At 37.9% G+C, this 17,050-nt stretch overlaps 1 protein-coding gene across 3 annotated transcripts in view; it reads right to left on the bottom strand.

Annotated features, from left to right (window-relative positions):
- sntg2 (syntrophin, gamma 2) overlaps positions 1–17,050 on the bottom strand; it is a 68,164-nt gene that overhangs the window by 19,453 nt on the left and 31,661 nt on the right. For all 3 annotated transcript variants that reach the window (XM_067480863.1, XM_067480862.1, XM_067480864.1), the window contains 2 exons: positions 9,648–9,772; positions 723–852 (listed from right to left, as the gene is read on the bottom strand). In XM_067480863.1, the coding sequence (XP_067336964.1) occupies positions 723–852; positions 9,648–9,772 (255 nt within the window). The remainder of the gene's footprint in view (positions 1–722; positions 853–9,647; positions 9,773–17,050) is intronic.

The following is a 17,050-nucleotide window of genomic DNA, read 5'->3' as shown; positions in this document are numbered from 1 at the left end:
ATAATTAAGTGATGCAGGCATGAATTAATCACACTTTTTAAAAAAGACAGCTGTGCAGTCGCCGAGCACGGGCGTATAGTACGTCTGCATCCTCACCAAAAATGCATCACATCATCAGTGCCATAATCAAAGTGAAATTGGAGGAAATGAGAGAGAGAAGTGCACATGCCGAATGACTACTTAGCAGTCATTAATTAGGTATGAGAGAGCCTCCTTTTTTGTCTGCAAAGGGGGAGAGGTGCCACTGTGACTCAATGAGTGCTTGTCAGGAAGGGTCTATTAAAACCCTGCTAGGCTGTGGTCTTTGATTGTGTGTGTGTGTGTGTGTGTGTGTGTGTGTGTGTGTGTGTGTGTGTGTGTGTGTGTGTGTGTGTGTGTTGGGTAAAAATGCATGTAACAACTGTGGGCAAAACATATATACTACATGTTTCCATGTTTTCATTATTAAGGTGGTGATTTGTAACAGATAGTTGCAAAAAATTAATAGCTAAAAATGTTTATGGAATAAACTAATAATCTGCTGATTTATGTTAGTTCAATAACTATGCAAATGTAATCATATAATATTATTATACACCATTCATGTAAGGAAAAAACATCTGCAGCACTGCATAATCTTAGGGAGTTAGAGATCTCGCATATTCACAATGTGACAATCATTGATTCTTTCTATTGTCATTTTCAATAAAGACCAAGCCTGGCAAATTTAGTCAAGGACTTACATTCTCCTGTGCCAAGTCATTGATATTTGTAGATATTGCTTGGAGCCAGTCTGTGCTTTCTGCTGCAGTGCAAAATTGAAGAATATTGGTGCTTGCTCCATCCAAGGTGAAGACTTCAAAATAGTTGGACCTGGAGAAGGGTAGGGGTCAAAATTAGACAGGAGCAATGCAAAAGATTAACAGTGTGCACAAAGTGAATCAAGAGCAGTTTGTTACTTTAGACAAATTACTTGTGCTGTAAGACTTGTGACTTTATTATACACTGTACAAGCTTCTTTCATGAGCTTGATGGGCTAGTGACACCTAATTATAAAAATATCTGCACAACAGATGCTCTAGAGAGGCACTTCCTGAGCCTTCACATACTCTGAGCTATGCTGGCCATATTTCTGTGTTTTTCAAATCACACTTTCTGGGGTAAGGTTACAACTGATTTTAGAGTTAAATGTAATGCCTCTGCAATATAAATAAGCAAAGTTCACGTATTGGCTCTAATTTAAAAAGGAAACAAGGTGCTGGAGAGACATGACTACAGTATACTGAGGTGTAGTCAAAAGCTAAAAAAAAAACTGTTTCATATTTGGAAATGCATTATTTGTATTTGTATTTCTATTAGCATTAAGACGGGAACCAGTTGGGGAGGCAGCCAGTACGAAACAACAAAGGCAACAACATGTAATATTAATCTATACTGAATGTAGAAAGTGTAAAAACAATAAAAATTCATGTCTTTTGAATAAACTATAACTGAAAAATATATTTAAAAAACACCTAACAGTACTAAAGGGAACACTCTGCATGGCATCCCCAGCTGGAATAGGAAAGTGTCAATAAAATACACCTTGCTGTTCAAGTTGAAAAAGTTACCTTTCCCAAAACATTTACAGGATGATTTTATATTTTGACAGTCCAAAGTCATTTTTTATTAAGCATCTGGACTTGTTTTTATTAATTTATTTATTTTATTCTTTGCCACCCCCTGGGACAGCCTTATAATTAAGCTCATTGCTTTACTAACACAAATTTATCAGACAGGGTGCTGATGAGGTCATCCAACGGAGATCGAACTCATCAGCAAAATATGATACTTCCTGACATTTAATTTCTCTGCATTTGCACGCTGCTGACACTTTTAGCCTCCACTGTGAGTTGTCACAGAACATTGGAGCAGTTTCATGTGACGGTTAAGCAACAACACTGGTCTAAGTAAGGAATCTGCAACATTAGGGAAAAATTGTAAAGGCCGGAGAGACATTTGTAAGTGCACATGAGAAGTGGCGAGATGTTGTGGAGGTACATGATGTGACGCCTGACAGATGGAGAGAAATGCATAGGGTCTAAGACAGCTCCTAAAACAAACAGTTCTTCCTCACAAACACAGCAGTTCCTTAAGGTTGGATGTTACAAAGTCAGCATTCCTAACAAATTCTCTGGTGAGCATGACTTTTATATCATTTCTGCAATAGGCTTGTTAAAATCTTATGTTCTGCTGCCTGTTTACTGACCCAGTGCCTCTCTAGGGGTGATATTCACTAGACTTAAATGTCTTTTTATATTTAACAAAGGCGGAAATTCTTTTTGAGTCAGTGTACTTGACCCAAGTAAGCTGCTTCTGAAATGTGAGTAACTTTAAAAACATCACTAATGAATATTTTAAAATTCTTCTAAAAAAACAAATATGTCTTACAGACCCAGAACATGAAAATCATTCTACACACACACACACACACACACACACACACACACACAGATAAAAGTGAGCAACTGATGAAATGACATTAGACACAGAATCTACAGAATATCAGTTAGATCTCCTTCAATTAATGCAAAACTTTTGAGACTGTGCAGTAATGGGGAAATGCGAGGAGGGATGAAAGTGCAACGAGATTAATCAAAGGAACGGACAGCTGGCGGATCAATGTCAAGAGAACACAACCCCGTCAGGAGAAGCTGCTAAAGCCCTTCCACCTTCAGTGAACAGAGCACAAATCCTCACAGAGATAGGATCTAGGGAGAGGGTGATGGTTTCATACATCTGCACCATTCCCCAACGGCACAAATTGTTGTGCCCCGCCCATTACCATGACAGTGATAAATTAACTGAGACAGGGCAGCATCAGCTAGTCAACATGCAGGACGACAGGTGAAAAATATACGTGTACTGTCTGTGGGCAAAGATCCCGTTTTTATAGTTTGATTGAAAATGACAAGGAAACATGTACCATGTCTACTGATTAGCGAGGTAGTGAAACAGGCAGGCTTTGAAACATTTTCAACATAATCATATGAAGAATGTGTTACAATATGCATGTTTTCTACAATAGCCTTTTTCTATATCGTTGTTTTTATTGCAAATTCAGGAGTCCACCTGTCTATCCCTGAGCATTAGGGACCTACAGGAAAATGATGTATGCATGTAATCCAGTGCAATTTTACAGTGTCTCACTAATGACAGGCTCACTGTATGTTTACCATACAAGAGGTACATCAAGTTCGTGCAATAGGTTATGGAAAACCCAGCTGTTGCTTCATATTACAAGATGCTTTTTATTGTGAAGCTGCTACAGAAAATCCAATGTGTCTGTCACTGTCACAGCGCTGAATCGACTGTTCTTCAAGTCAATTTTTGCACCATCTACAGTAGAACTGTGCAGGTTGCAGATTACACTCTAATTTATATATGACTGGGTAATAATGTAAAGAAATGAATGCTCACATTTAGAAAAGCAACCACGCTGTAACACAGGGTATGGTAGGGTTAGGGGTAGGTAAAAGGGTGGTAGGTAAAACCACTTTAATTTGCAAGGTTGTTACCATTTTAAACACATCTGTTCTGACAGCTTAAAAAGGCTGAGAATACCTCAATGTCAAACTGAGGAGCTGTTCTGAGACTTTGGTCTTGTCAGGAAAATGAGTGCTAAGGAAAAAAAAAAGAAGGAAGGCTCTCTGCCTCTTCACTGTCAGTTATCCGTTTGGCACAACAGAAGACCAATTCCCCCAGTTCCCCTATTAGAGTGGAATTAAATTGGTTGGAAAAACTTAAAGAAAGAAAATCTACTTGGCATCCCATCTGGGAGGATATATATACTACCAAGGATCACTAGAACACTGTATAACCTTCTATACACAACAACATGGGGTGTAGAGTCCACAGCAACATTAGATGGGAACATGAGAAAAAACAGCAACTGCACATTGGCACTAATGACGGCTGCTCATTCTGGAACTCTCAGTGAAAATGCAGCCGATCTGTTAAGTACTTTGATTGATAATTCAGCCCCTTAACACTCCAACGACCAAATGACACAGGGCAAACAACAGTTACTGCTTATTTTAAAAGGAAAGATTAGGAAAAAAAACAACTTTACAGAACATTTTCATTCCAAATGGTAAGTCACAAGAGGATTCAGGTTTCCACATCCCACTTTTATAAGTTTCACATTTAAGCTTTACGTGAAACAGAGAGAAACTACAGCAACAGATAAATGTAAAATTGTTTATTTGAATATACTAGTAGTGTTACCAAAGTAACAATAATGAAACTGTATGGAAACAATAAATTCCTGCAAGTAGATTGCAAACCATGAGCACTAGAAGTTTGAAAAGATTTCCTGAATCTAGATTTTGAATTTATTGAAGTTTTTTGCACAATAATTGGGTATACTGCTCTTATGTCAGTGGCACTCTGTGCCAGGGTTTCATAAGGTGCAAGTAATGAATTTATTAATGGTCAATTCATCAACTTTCACACATGATATGTTACAAGCCATTAATTTGAACAAATATACAGAAAATAAGAAGCTTTTGCATTCCCAGAAGAGAACTTTGTGCACGCTGGATGTACTGAAAAGGCATGAATGTCACCTGTCAATTTGGTTAAAGTGAGAACAGGAGAAAAACTGTGTTAACAGACACCATTTTCAAATCCACCTGTTCCAATGGTTCAAAAAGTGCAACTGACAGGGCCCCTAACAAAACAGGAAGTTCCCATTACGGGGTCAGCTGCAAACAGGGAGATTACACCGTAAGCCCCTCACGAAACGGCCCACCAGGGGGGGGTTGTCCCACAGTCTTCCCCTCTAGACCGACATGGCAGAAATAGCTGCTAAATACACCTTAATGGTGGTACAAGCATTCGCTTTATCAAACGTGTCCTGCAGGAAAATCCAAATCACCGCCACAAAAGACTAAAAGGGAATCACCTGCCAATCAGATCACCATTTCTCAAAAATCCGTCATTTCCTACCATAGAGAGACCTTGTTGATGAATGGTCTCAATGACATTCTGAGGGAGACCCACAGTGTTCAAGTTGACCCACTCACTGGCCAGACTGATGTAAGTCAGGATCTTTCATGCTTTTATTGAATACACCGAAAAACATACAAAGTGATGGTTGAAGAAGTAATAGTAACAGCTTTTTAATGACTAGTTGAATCACAGATGGCAGCAATAATCTCAAAAAAGCACCTACTGTAGCTGTGGATCCGACCTGCACAACGTTCAGGAGAAATTTTAAACTATTCATTCGCATAAATGCTTCAGAACAGCCATATTCATAAGACATCTGGTTTGAAGGGCTCTCTCTCTCACAGCGTCTCTATTGGACTGAGGTCTGGCCACTCAGGTGGATTGTATGTCTCTGAAGCTATTCTGTTATGGATCCACTTCAATGTTTTGGGTTCAGATGCATCATTCAGCTTAATTTAGGCTGATGTAGCTCAGTTTGGTAAGTCATTAACAAAGCACAGGGTCAATAGTTTAACTCCTGGCTGTGTGTAAAAGTGCCCATGGACAAGACACTGAACCCTGAGTTGCTCCTGACGTGTGTGGTGAGTGGCATCCAGCGTCATCTCTGAGTGAGTGTGTGTCATTGGGTGAATGAGAAACAACACTGTAAAGTGCTTTAACCAGACCATGGACCATTTACATGACCCTGTAGGATACATTGATAAAATCATGATGCTTCCTCCACTGTACTTCTCTCTTAGGATGCTACAACAGTAACTCCAATACCAAGTCATCTCCATTTTTGGAACATATGTCAAACTGGCACTGATGAATCTAAAGCATTTGAGACAACTCTGTACCCTTTCCAGCCTCTCTTGACTGTAGGTTTTCTAAATCTTTTTTTGGAAAGGATGGCTCATCTCTGTTGATACTGCTTGTGAATAGCAAACTGAGTGTTTTTATAAGTTGTATTTCTGAGTATTTCTAAACCACACCTCCATTCTCGTTTCATTGACTGAACTCCAGGTTTGCTGACTCCAGTTGACATCAGAACCCTAGTGTTACCATAAGCTTTTCCACCATTAATTGGTATGTTTATTGGTTGGTCCAATAAAGACACAAAAGATCATGATTGTTTGTGTTTTGCCATCTCAAATATTTGTGTTTATTTGTGTTTGGTCATTAAATGTGATCTGATGTTCACCAAAAGCAGAAATTTCAACAATTTGTGAAAAAAACCAAGAAATTGCAATGCAGTGCCATAACCTTTTCTTACACATTTAATAAATACAGTTGCAAGTGTTTGAGCGTTTTGCAGCAATAAATCACAATTTTGTGAGAAGTTTGTGAAGGGCTGAATTTATGTTAAATTATTAAAACTGTTTTATTTGCTACAATTCACTTGAGTTCTGATAAATGCAACGAGTAAGGGAAACTTGAATTTTTAGTATGTGTTCTATAAAGCTACATCAACACTCATTTGCAGATGGTAACCCTCACAACATGTATTTCAGTCACCATATTAAGAACAGAACAGGTTCTTATTAATTATCTAACTTAAACATAAATATGACTCCGGGTAGAAAATGGAGGGTTGCGTCACGAAGAGCATCCGGTGTAAAAACTATGCCAAGTGATCTGCTGTGATGACCCTGAACTCACAGGATAAGCCGAAAGGACAAACATAAATGTGACTATTTTCCACTGAGATCATATGAAAAATTCTCAGACGTTTGCCTCATTAATATCCACCCTGATCTGCGTGTGTTCTGACATACCCACGTCAGCCATGTTTTGTAGAGTAAACACTGATATTGACGTGCTCTCTGCCTGGGTGCTCTTTATTGACTGATCTTTGCTATTCCTGATTTAGCACTGGATTATTACATTTAGTGTGACTAAGCTGCAACTCTCCCCAATATATTTCTTTAATACTTCACTGGCACTTAGCAGTTATTAGGTGGTTGTTTGGAATAATCATCTGCCAGAATTACTTGGAGGACTGTTGCCCCATCAAAGTAAAGCCCAAAAGTAAGGACTGTGTTTTTACTGAGGTATGGAAACACTCCTCGGGTTATAAGTTGGACTGTCAGCAGTTTTACTGTGGGCTTATCCAGTGATGCAGTAGTGGACAAGTGCAAGTGTGGGATTTTGTAATTATTTCATTCTAAAATATATATTTTTATAATTTAAATACATCTATATGCATACTGTAAAATAGGCTCTTCCCGGTCAATGGTCAGCGGGCCCTTCATACGGTATATTATCCTGGTAATGGCTGAACAAAGCAAGTCTTACATTAGGAATGAAAACAAAAGACAGAAAGAATAGAACGTTTGCATGACAAATGTTTTTAAAAATATATGTACAATTACTTTTATGTGAATAACTCAATCCATATTTTGACGTATCAAGCTTTTCTCAATTGCTTTTTCCTACAGTACGTCACCCATCTACTGATCTATAATAATGCTTCATATTTTCTAAACATCAGATTTTTTAAATTGTATGTACAGTATACTATATAACAAAGTACAAATCATAAGTAATTATGTAAAAGTAATTGAAAGTAAAGTAATTGAAAAACTAATATAAAGATTTGACTAAAGTACACTCTGACATCTGCGGGTCTAAGAACAAACCACAACAACAGTCTATACATGCTACAGTTGATGACAGATTTGTTCCTTGTGGTCAAGGATGATAACATTCTTACAGGAGTCATTCTTCAAAAGATAATGGTTAGAAGGCTTGTGTTGTTTAACTTTAGCTCTAAAATAATCCACGTTTGATTGGAATCCCAGGACATAATTGGAAACCACATTTTTCCATAGATTCAAAAGTGAAAAGCACTTAAACTCTGCTGCTTGTCAGTGCAAGGGCTTAGTGAACAGTGGATTGTGTGTGGCGTCATTTTGAGGACAGCCACTGAGCCTTCTGTTATTGGTAGTATGACTCTTCCCATCTCCTAACCACTGCTGCAGCTACTTCATGTCCAGTGGCCTGCTGATGCCCTTGTACCTTTTCCAATTTTCATTAGGGTTTGCAATCTAATTTTTTACATATTTCAGGGAATTCCATGAAACAATGTTGCATTAGATAAAGCCCAGGCCAACACTAACAAAGCTGTGGTGTTTTTAGGTTATAACCCGCTTTACGTACTTAGACTTAATTAGAAATCAGAGGTGTACTGCACTCCCTTTTGTTCAGTTCAGTATTAGGGTTTGTATTTTCACAGTAATCTAACAGGTTTGTTTTTTAATTATTACAATGAGTTATTGCAAAGGGGTGATAACCCTGTCTAGTGCTGTTCACCCAGATACAGCTTGGATTGTGTCCAGCAATCCCAAGATTCATAACGGGATAAGTTGTTAAGATAAGAGACAGCTGTAGTCAAGTAGAAACATAAGGTAATACTCTAGTACAAGTACAAAATCATCCCTTCCACCACTGCTTGCATATAAAGTTATATAATCTTTCCCTTTTAAGGTCAATACATCTCACAGCATAAAGTCATGACTACAATCACTGCTTTGTCTAGTGCAGAGCAAAACATTTGCGCCTTTAAGTGCTGTACAAAAGGGATGATAAATATAATAATTATTATTCTTATTATAGTTGCTACAATTGTCTGAGATAAGGCATTTGCTTGTTTTATCTTGTATTCTACTGAATAACTTGGCGATTGATATGCACGTGAAAGTGTAGCTACTGCTCCGAAAATAAAGGTTTTAGGCTATTTATTTAAGAAACAACCAAAAAGAAGAGTTGCTCAGCCAGAGATGCTGTAAATGCTGATTTATTTTCTTTAATTTTCTTATCATTGTGAGCTGCCCAATGCATAAAATTAGAAAATACCTAATGAGGTATCCTATAAACAAGTTTTTAATTAACTGTGCAGAGCAGGCTTCCATTATTTATTATTATGTACCTGCAATGTCTAAATTATGCAACAAGACACACCCTAAAGAGAAATTAATGAGAGCAGACTAATAATAAATTTTCAATTTGAATAAAATCAAATGAAGTTAAATGTTACATCAACTTCCCCCTAAAAAACAGTAACTAAGAGTCATAATCATGAAAATACATTGTACCACACTAACTGTCACATTACATTTGGATTAAGATCAGAAACGATGATATGATTAAACACTGCTGATCATGTAAATGTGTTAATCTCCTCTCATCATACTTTGATAACAATTCTATAAATGGCATCTGCCATTAGTATGACAGGACTTTCATCAGTCATTAAATCTGAACCTGAAAACTGGTTCCAGCTCCATGTTCAGCAGCTGTATGGGATGTAGAAGTAATTACCTCCAAATAGTGAAAAATGTTAAACAATACACCTCTTTAGTTGTATTTGGTCCAACAGATTAGAAATTGCTGATTGAAAAAAAAAATATTTCTGAAGAAAAATAGGTGCAAAACCAGAGTGAAAAAGAAAATCAATATAAAAAGGACAGGCATAATAATCAAATGCATTTACAAGTTCGACCAGTGTTCTCACAGTCACACCTTCTGAGCCACAGACTCACAGCTGCAGTGACCTTTTAAGGAGTTTATGCCTGTGCATAGATATTGGCATTAACATCCTCCTGCCTAAATGAAAAGTGCTTGCTAAGCCAACAACTGTGCTCAGTGAACTGTGCCCCTTAGAGGTGAATTATATCATGCTGGATTACCCTTACCTTAATTTATCTGTGCCAGCTTTGTATCTGGAGACTCTGGCCATCAACAAGGGCAGGCAGACAGCATCCAGCCAGCGCTTCTCATACTTTGGTTCATTAGCTGAGGGCGAAGGGGGTGATGGAGCCTGCATGGAATACATGAACAATGCAATGAGCCTTCTTTTGATCACTGAGGACGTGGCCTGGATGCAACATTTGCACCATTTACATGCGAAAAGAAATACTTGAGTTAATCAGCTGTACAGTAGACTTACATCCAAATAACATCCTTTTACACTGAGAATTGCTTTAAAAAGTAGCACCTGCTCCTTTACCCTTTGCTGCCTTATTTAAGCGCTGCCCTAGTACTTAATACACTCGGAAGCTCTCACTGCAGGCTCGTCTCACCTGAGGCCATACACTCCAACTGGTTTCTAAGATACAGTATAAAAAGCATCACTTGAATTTTTTTGCCTAAAGTGTCTAATTTTGAGTATTTTAAATAACTTGAACAGGTCCTCTTCACACATTCAGAATATGCATGAAGACCTTAAGTGCTAGAGAGAGTATAATGTGCCAAAACATACCTGTAATGAACACTGCACACCAGCCTAACTACTGGCTTACAGTTCCACTGTTTGGATGTTGACCTTGTAGTGTGAAGAGTCTAGAGGGAATAATTAAGAATGGCTGGACCAGGATTATTGCATTGTGTGACTTGAGTAACGCTAAAATAAATAAATATTTAGATTTAGTGCTAACTTGATCTGTAAAACTTATTTTTTTCATCCATTGTAGTCATTTATTAAGCAAAAATGTCATCTTTTCTCTATAATAATGCAGCTTCATTGTGCTCTGTATTGTTTCCTACTTCCACTTCAATGTTAGTATTTATGTTGGTAAACAGTAAAATTATAATAATCTGTGATTTACAAAAGTATTCAGACCCCTTGCTGTAGCAGTCCAGATTGTGGTCAGTTGCTTCGAATTGCTTTGACTTTTATTGAGATCAGTCTAGAACTTGACTAAAGTGAAATTGAACTGATTAGACATGTTAGAAAGACACAGACTTGTTTCGTTAATCCCACATTTCACACTGCATTCTTCCTATTCTCATCTGATAGGCCAAACTGAGTAACCGCATAAGAAGGACCTCAGTCAGCTAGCTGACCAATAACCCACTTTAAAAAAAACTTCAAAAGTCAACCAAACCAAAAAGCACAGCTTAGAAAAATGCTCTTAAATGTGACAATTTACTTCAGGTTTTAATGAGGACATCTTAGACTTTAAAAAGCACCTAAAAAAAAAAAAAAAAGAATAAGCAGCTTCTCCTCCTTGGGTGTCAGGGTAAAGAATAACTATGGCATTTTTTCAGAAAACAAATATTTAGACTTAAGAACTACAAAGGATATTTGACTTTTTTATCCATTCCAAAGAATAGATCAATAGTTGCACATTGTCTGACTCATGTTGCACAGATGCACCTGTATGTAACAGTAGGCTGTTGTTTCACAGCTCTCACAGAGATGCACAAAAACTGGGTCCAGAGAAAACACACGCAATGTGTATAAAAACAGACAGATGATGCATGACATTTATGAAAAACAGAATAAACTGGTTGTCATATAATCTCAATCCCATAATCCCAAGTGCTGTGGCCTTATGACGTCATAGACTTGTTTAAATTGATGGATTATATTCGTGTTGGCAGTGGCAAGTCTCTGTGAGCTTCTTGTAATGGATTTTTGAAAACAAGCGAGTCCCCAGTATAAGCTTCTGACTGTGGCACAAATACACAGGTGCATTTTGGTTTTCACATGCAGTAATAAGCCATTAGTAGTTTAAAGATGCCTGCCCTATGGCAACAATAAAGATGTTAATGTGGCATGGAAACACATTTTGTTTTTGAAAGCTATGCACTGAATTATGGGTATATGATAGTGGCAATACACACAGCCGCAAACAAGACTTTATATTAGAATGCACTTCACAGCAATTCACAGTGTAATCACTATAATGGTCAACACTTCTTTCTCTAGATTAGAATATGCTCAAAATTGGACTGCATAGAAAAACAATGTGCATAGCCTTGCAGGTCTCTTTGTGCTTGTCAACAGTGCCTCACTTTAAAACTGACTTGTGTCAACGTTTTCCTTTGACAATGGCCTAAATGTGAAATGAGATGGTAATAGATGCTGATGTGACAGATGATACTAAGGACATTATTTACAAGCAATAACCCTACTGTTTGTCCCTACTGTTTTAATTGATTCTCATGCAATATTAATTCTTTACCAAGTGTTTTCAGCAAACTGAAATTCTATTACAGGTGTTCCTCAAGAGGTTTGAGAGAATAGCTGGAGCAGACTGCAGTCTTTCTACACAATGCACTGCAGCACAACACTGAAAACACAACCAACCAACTCCACCTTCAGCATAAACTTTACAGGTTAAAATGTAACACTGGACAGACACACACACACACACACACACACACACACAGAGCTCTGTTTTTGACCAGTATGAAAACCTCTAACTATTATCAGGGGATCGCCAGAGAAGAGCACAATGCAATATTTGATTCTAGACGTCATAAGAGCATCAAAAAAACATTTTTGATGGTGAGCTTGGTAAACTGTGCATATGTTGGCTGTGTTAAATAAATTGGAAAATGCAGTGTTTATTTTGTATATGGTTTAAAACAAAACAAGCGTTTTGAAAATTTTAACTGTACAGTCTGTGAAATTGTGCAGCCATCAAGATTTATGAAGGAAAGCCATTAAAACTGAACCAACAAGCAACACTCCTCTGGGTTTCCAAAGGCAGAAGTTATTAAAAATCCAGAAAGCTGGGAGGAGTCTGGCTGTTAGAAATCTGTCTCAGCATAGCAGTGATAATTTATGTTGTATTTATTTTAAATGTGACTGAGCCTCTTCAGAACATTTTTGCACAACAAAAATGGTTCAAAAAGGGAGCATCAGGTTGAATGTAGTAGTAGTAGTGTAAGAGAATTGAATCATTATGTACAATACTCGGACATGAGCGGAAGCAGGCAAGCGTCCACCCAGGTTAAGAAGTGTAGGAGAGTGTTATCATCCAGTGTCGAAGGCAGCACACAGATCTATAATCCTACAATAAGAGACACTTAATTAATAAGTGTATTTGCCTGAATCTGAATAAAATCTAAAAGTCAAGAAGATTAGGAGACAGATGGACAGTGAGTTGGCAGCAAATAGTATTTTTTACCAGTTTAGACGTGAAGGGGAGATGTATGATGGCTCTGTTGCTTAGAGATTGAGCATTGAGGCTTGTTCCTTCAAAAAAAAAAAAAAGCACTATGTACAATACTAGAAGTATATTGATGATGCAGAGAAGATGGCTTAGGAGCTGTAAGAAATGTGGGTTTTTTTGTTTGTTTGTTTGTGTGGTTGCCAGAAGTGTATAGTGAGTTTAGAGCTTTCGAGTGCATGAACACACTAAACCAACCCCACTGTCATTTATTAACTAGTTTTTCTGTTACTGGTATCAAAGTTAATTGTGGGAAAACACCAGACTATGACATGTTTCAGATGCATCTGAAACTTTAAGGTTTGCTGAATCCCCCTCAGAGAGACTGATGGCACTGCATCAAAACGCATTCATCCTAATGGTCCTGAAGCACAATGTGTTGACAAAAGCTCTGATAGCTTGAAGAGCGGCACATTTAAATGCAAATCACACAGCACTTAATGAAGAACAGATGCATTTCACATTATGTAATGAGTTACAAGCTTAGGGATCAAATGGGTGAAGCTTTAGCAACATCATGTGTCATTACTGCAGAGATCATCCGTCAGCACAAAACCCCCAAATCTCATCTAAACAATCCCATGTAGCGCGTGTATCATTAGACACGCAGTGCAGGTACTGCAGGTGTGTTCATCCCAGAAAGTGAGTTGAAAAATAAAATGGAGCCTATAGTGATCAGCAGACAAAAAACTGCCTAACATTACTGCTTTACATGTCACATGCAGGACCCTTCACCAGTGATTACCACATTTCTGAAGAAATTATCATCCTTTGCTCCATTTATGTCAACCTTGAACAAAATGTTTGAGTTAACTCTCAAGTGGGGGCTTCGCAGTAAGGAGAGGAAGTGACAGAATAGAAAACTATCAGGCTGTCAGAGTGGATTACACTGACAAAGCACCTGCTTAAGAGCAGAAAACCAGGAACCACAGTGCTGTTCTTCACTCATTGAGTCACTTCTTCGTGGATCCTAGTACATTAATGGGGACGGACCAGGTATAATTCAAAAAACTAATTATTATTGTTAATATTATTACAAACTGTAAATGAGCAAATGACTGAATGAATGCATGAATGAAATAATATATGTACGAACTAACGAGTCATAGCAGCTTCACCTGCTAATAGACCTTTTTCCAAAAAAAAAAAAAAAAAAACACAATGGATTGCAGTAGTGTTTTCAACTTCTCTGTCAATGTATAAAATGTTTGTATTTGTATAGTTATGAGCATAAACATTCATAAAGCCGGACATTTAGCCAGGTGGCTGTATTTCAACAACATGCCAGAATATTTTTATGCGACATGCTTGATAAACGTGATTATGTCCGATTTAATGTCTCAGGGTACAAATCATCACCACTTGAATCACTTATATCTCTCTCTACTGTACACAGATTCAGGTACACTACAAATGCTCCCATTTTTAGATTATGCCATTGTCCCTATGTCGTAACTTACAACGGGACGTTAAGCAGCCCAATTTTAGCAAGTTCTGGTAAAACACTGTGGAAGTCTGAAAAATGTCTATTGCTCTTTAACCTTGTGCTTTGGCTAACATTAGCCGAATAGCATGCACACAATGCTAACATGCTAAGCAGGTTTAATGTTTGCCTTTAGCACTTTTTTAGATCAGTACGTGAGTAGGTTTGGTCAGAACATCGATATGGATAAAAGTGTCTGCCCGCTTACATTACATGGCTGGTTTATTTCATTTTGTTTACACGTTTCATTTCTTTTTGGTTTTTATTTCCCATCTCTGTGATTGGAAATTACAATTTTGTATTTCTGACAGCATAAACGTTCAGTTACAGGTGACAGTGTTGGTTATACAGATGATAGCTCTCAGTGGCATACATGGCAACATAGGGAAAAGATCACTAATCTCGCAGTGCAAGCTTTCAGCGTTACATCATTATTAGATGGTTAAAAAAGTGTGAGAGTCCTTTTCTGATTTCAAATTGCAATTTCCCTGTATCAGCCTTGTCTCAATTTCCCTACTTTGACCCCATTTCCCCATTTTCTTCCCCTACATTTACCAGAATGAGTTTGGACATCCCCAGTGAACTCTGGCTATCCTCACAGCATAAAGCCATTTAATGTACAGTTATACAGGACGATATGAGGCTCACAATGTCCTGTCAAGAAAACGGGAGCATCATGCATCTCAGCAGGCTGTGCCCCATGTGGCAGCACTGGATCCAGGTTTATTGGGGCTGCTGTCAGGGAAGAAATTGCTGTCTCTTACTCTATCATTTCTCCCCGTGTGACTGTTGAGCATTAATGAAAAATGTTGCGTTGAAAAAGAAGCCCTTCTGTAGTTCTGAGAAACTCTCATCAAAAGCATTTTCTTCATGTGCTTTCTTCAAATATCTAATTTGTCCTAACATAGGGTCTGGTTGAAACAAGATAATAGACTCGGGAATTTATGAATGACAAAATGTCTCAGAGTTTTTTGCGTCTTTCTTTCATCATCAAGGTCATGCTGGTTAAAAAATAAAAATAAAAAAATTCAAATCCCCAGCCATGGAAGAGCCTGGCAGTTGGCCAGCTACATACTTGATACTGAAAAAAGAAGAAGTGGTACACATGAGGGTTAACACTGAGCTCTAGCACAATATCTAAGTTAAAAGAAACATTTCAGTATAGCTGCTACAAATGACTCAAAGCCTTTCTCTTTGTTAGCCAGCAAATTAGTTGTAAAGTGAGCACTTGAACACTGCATTTTGAAATTCTAGTCCTCATACATTTAATACTGGAAAAACAGCTGGTCAATCTTAGGTTAGTTAATTGGGTTTGAGGGGTTTTGGACACTTTATCTGGACATGTTTGCTGGTCAGGCCACTCAGAGTTGTCATTTACACCAATGTGGCTCACAGCAGACAGACAGTACTTCCTATTGAGTATATGTCCAATAGCAACTTACAACAACAGTAGAAGATGTACTGGCATTGTAATACCATGGATTCTTTTCATGAACTGTTTCAGAAAGCAGAACAGCCAATCAGAGCGGTGCCACTTACTGCTGGACGCTGCTGATCTACTATGTTTGTAGATTCAGGGGAAAAAGCTGTCAATGAGGGTCCCAGTAGGAAACACTGCAAAGACGAAGCCAACAAACACTCCCCAACTGTCTGGCACCTCCTGACGGCTGACTTCGTGTGTCCCGTGGCTTACATCTCATTCCACTTTCAGCAGATACAGTGCAACATTTGCCTTTAGGTGGAAACTCCTGTAGCAGTCCACTATTCATTCCACATTTAGCTCGACTTTGCTCTTTTAGAAATTAATTTATAATCTTCAGAAACTTTGTTAAAAAGGGAGAGGACGGCCAAGAAAGAAAGAAATATTAGCAAGTTCATCTCTATTACTAAACAGAGAGTGCAGAAGCTGTGTAGTATGCACAAGGTCAATTACGATCTCAACCCCCCAACCTCAGGCGTAATGATCCTTTCCATTACAGACTTTTTCATACAATGCAGAGTTGCTTAATGGCATTCAATGTTATTTTCTTTCTTTTTGCGGAAAAAAAAAATAAGTGATGGGTTGCCCTACTTTCCTGCAAATCTCTATCTGGAGGCTTTCTATCATTATTCTCTAAACATTAAAATGAATTCACAAGGTTTACTGTTCAGAAAAAAAAGACACTACAAGCAATTATTTTAAGAACAAAAACAACCACTCACATAATAGTTTTTATTTTGTGAGGCAAGAAGAACCTCACTTGACATGAGCAAAATTAACTGGAGGCCAGTTCTTACTGGTTGTGTTTTCCACTTCTTAAATACTATGTGGCACGAGGATGTCACAGAGCTAATTGTGTAGGTTAGTCAAATGTAAGCATCCCTGCTGGAGCCAGCTGACCTATTATGTGACACTGAGTCATTCCTTATTTGTTTTTGCATAGGTAGGCAAGTGCCAGAGTCTATTATACACTTTCCCCCAGATAAACTACGTGCATCTACGCAGCATTGAAAAAAATGCAGACTATGCAAAGGCCAAGTGCACATGGATGTTTTGCCTCCTCCGGCTCCTACTAGGACTTTAAATTGAATTAAACTCTACTTCATCTATAAAAAGTAACAGTAAAAGTTTTTCCAGTCCTCCTGTATACTGTAGAAACCTTTAGTTTTACAC

Source organism: Channa argus, chromosome 16 (assembly GCF_033026475.1).
Source record: "Channa argus isolate prfri chromosome 16, Channa argus male v1.0, whole genome shotgun sequence".
NCBI lineage: Eukaryota > Metazoa > Chordata > Actinopteri > Anabantiformes > Channidae > Channa > Channa argus.
This window is presented reverse-complemented; position numbering and strand designations above follow the sequence as displayed.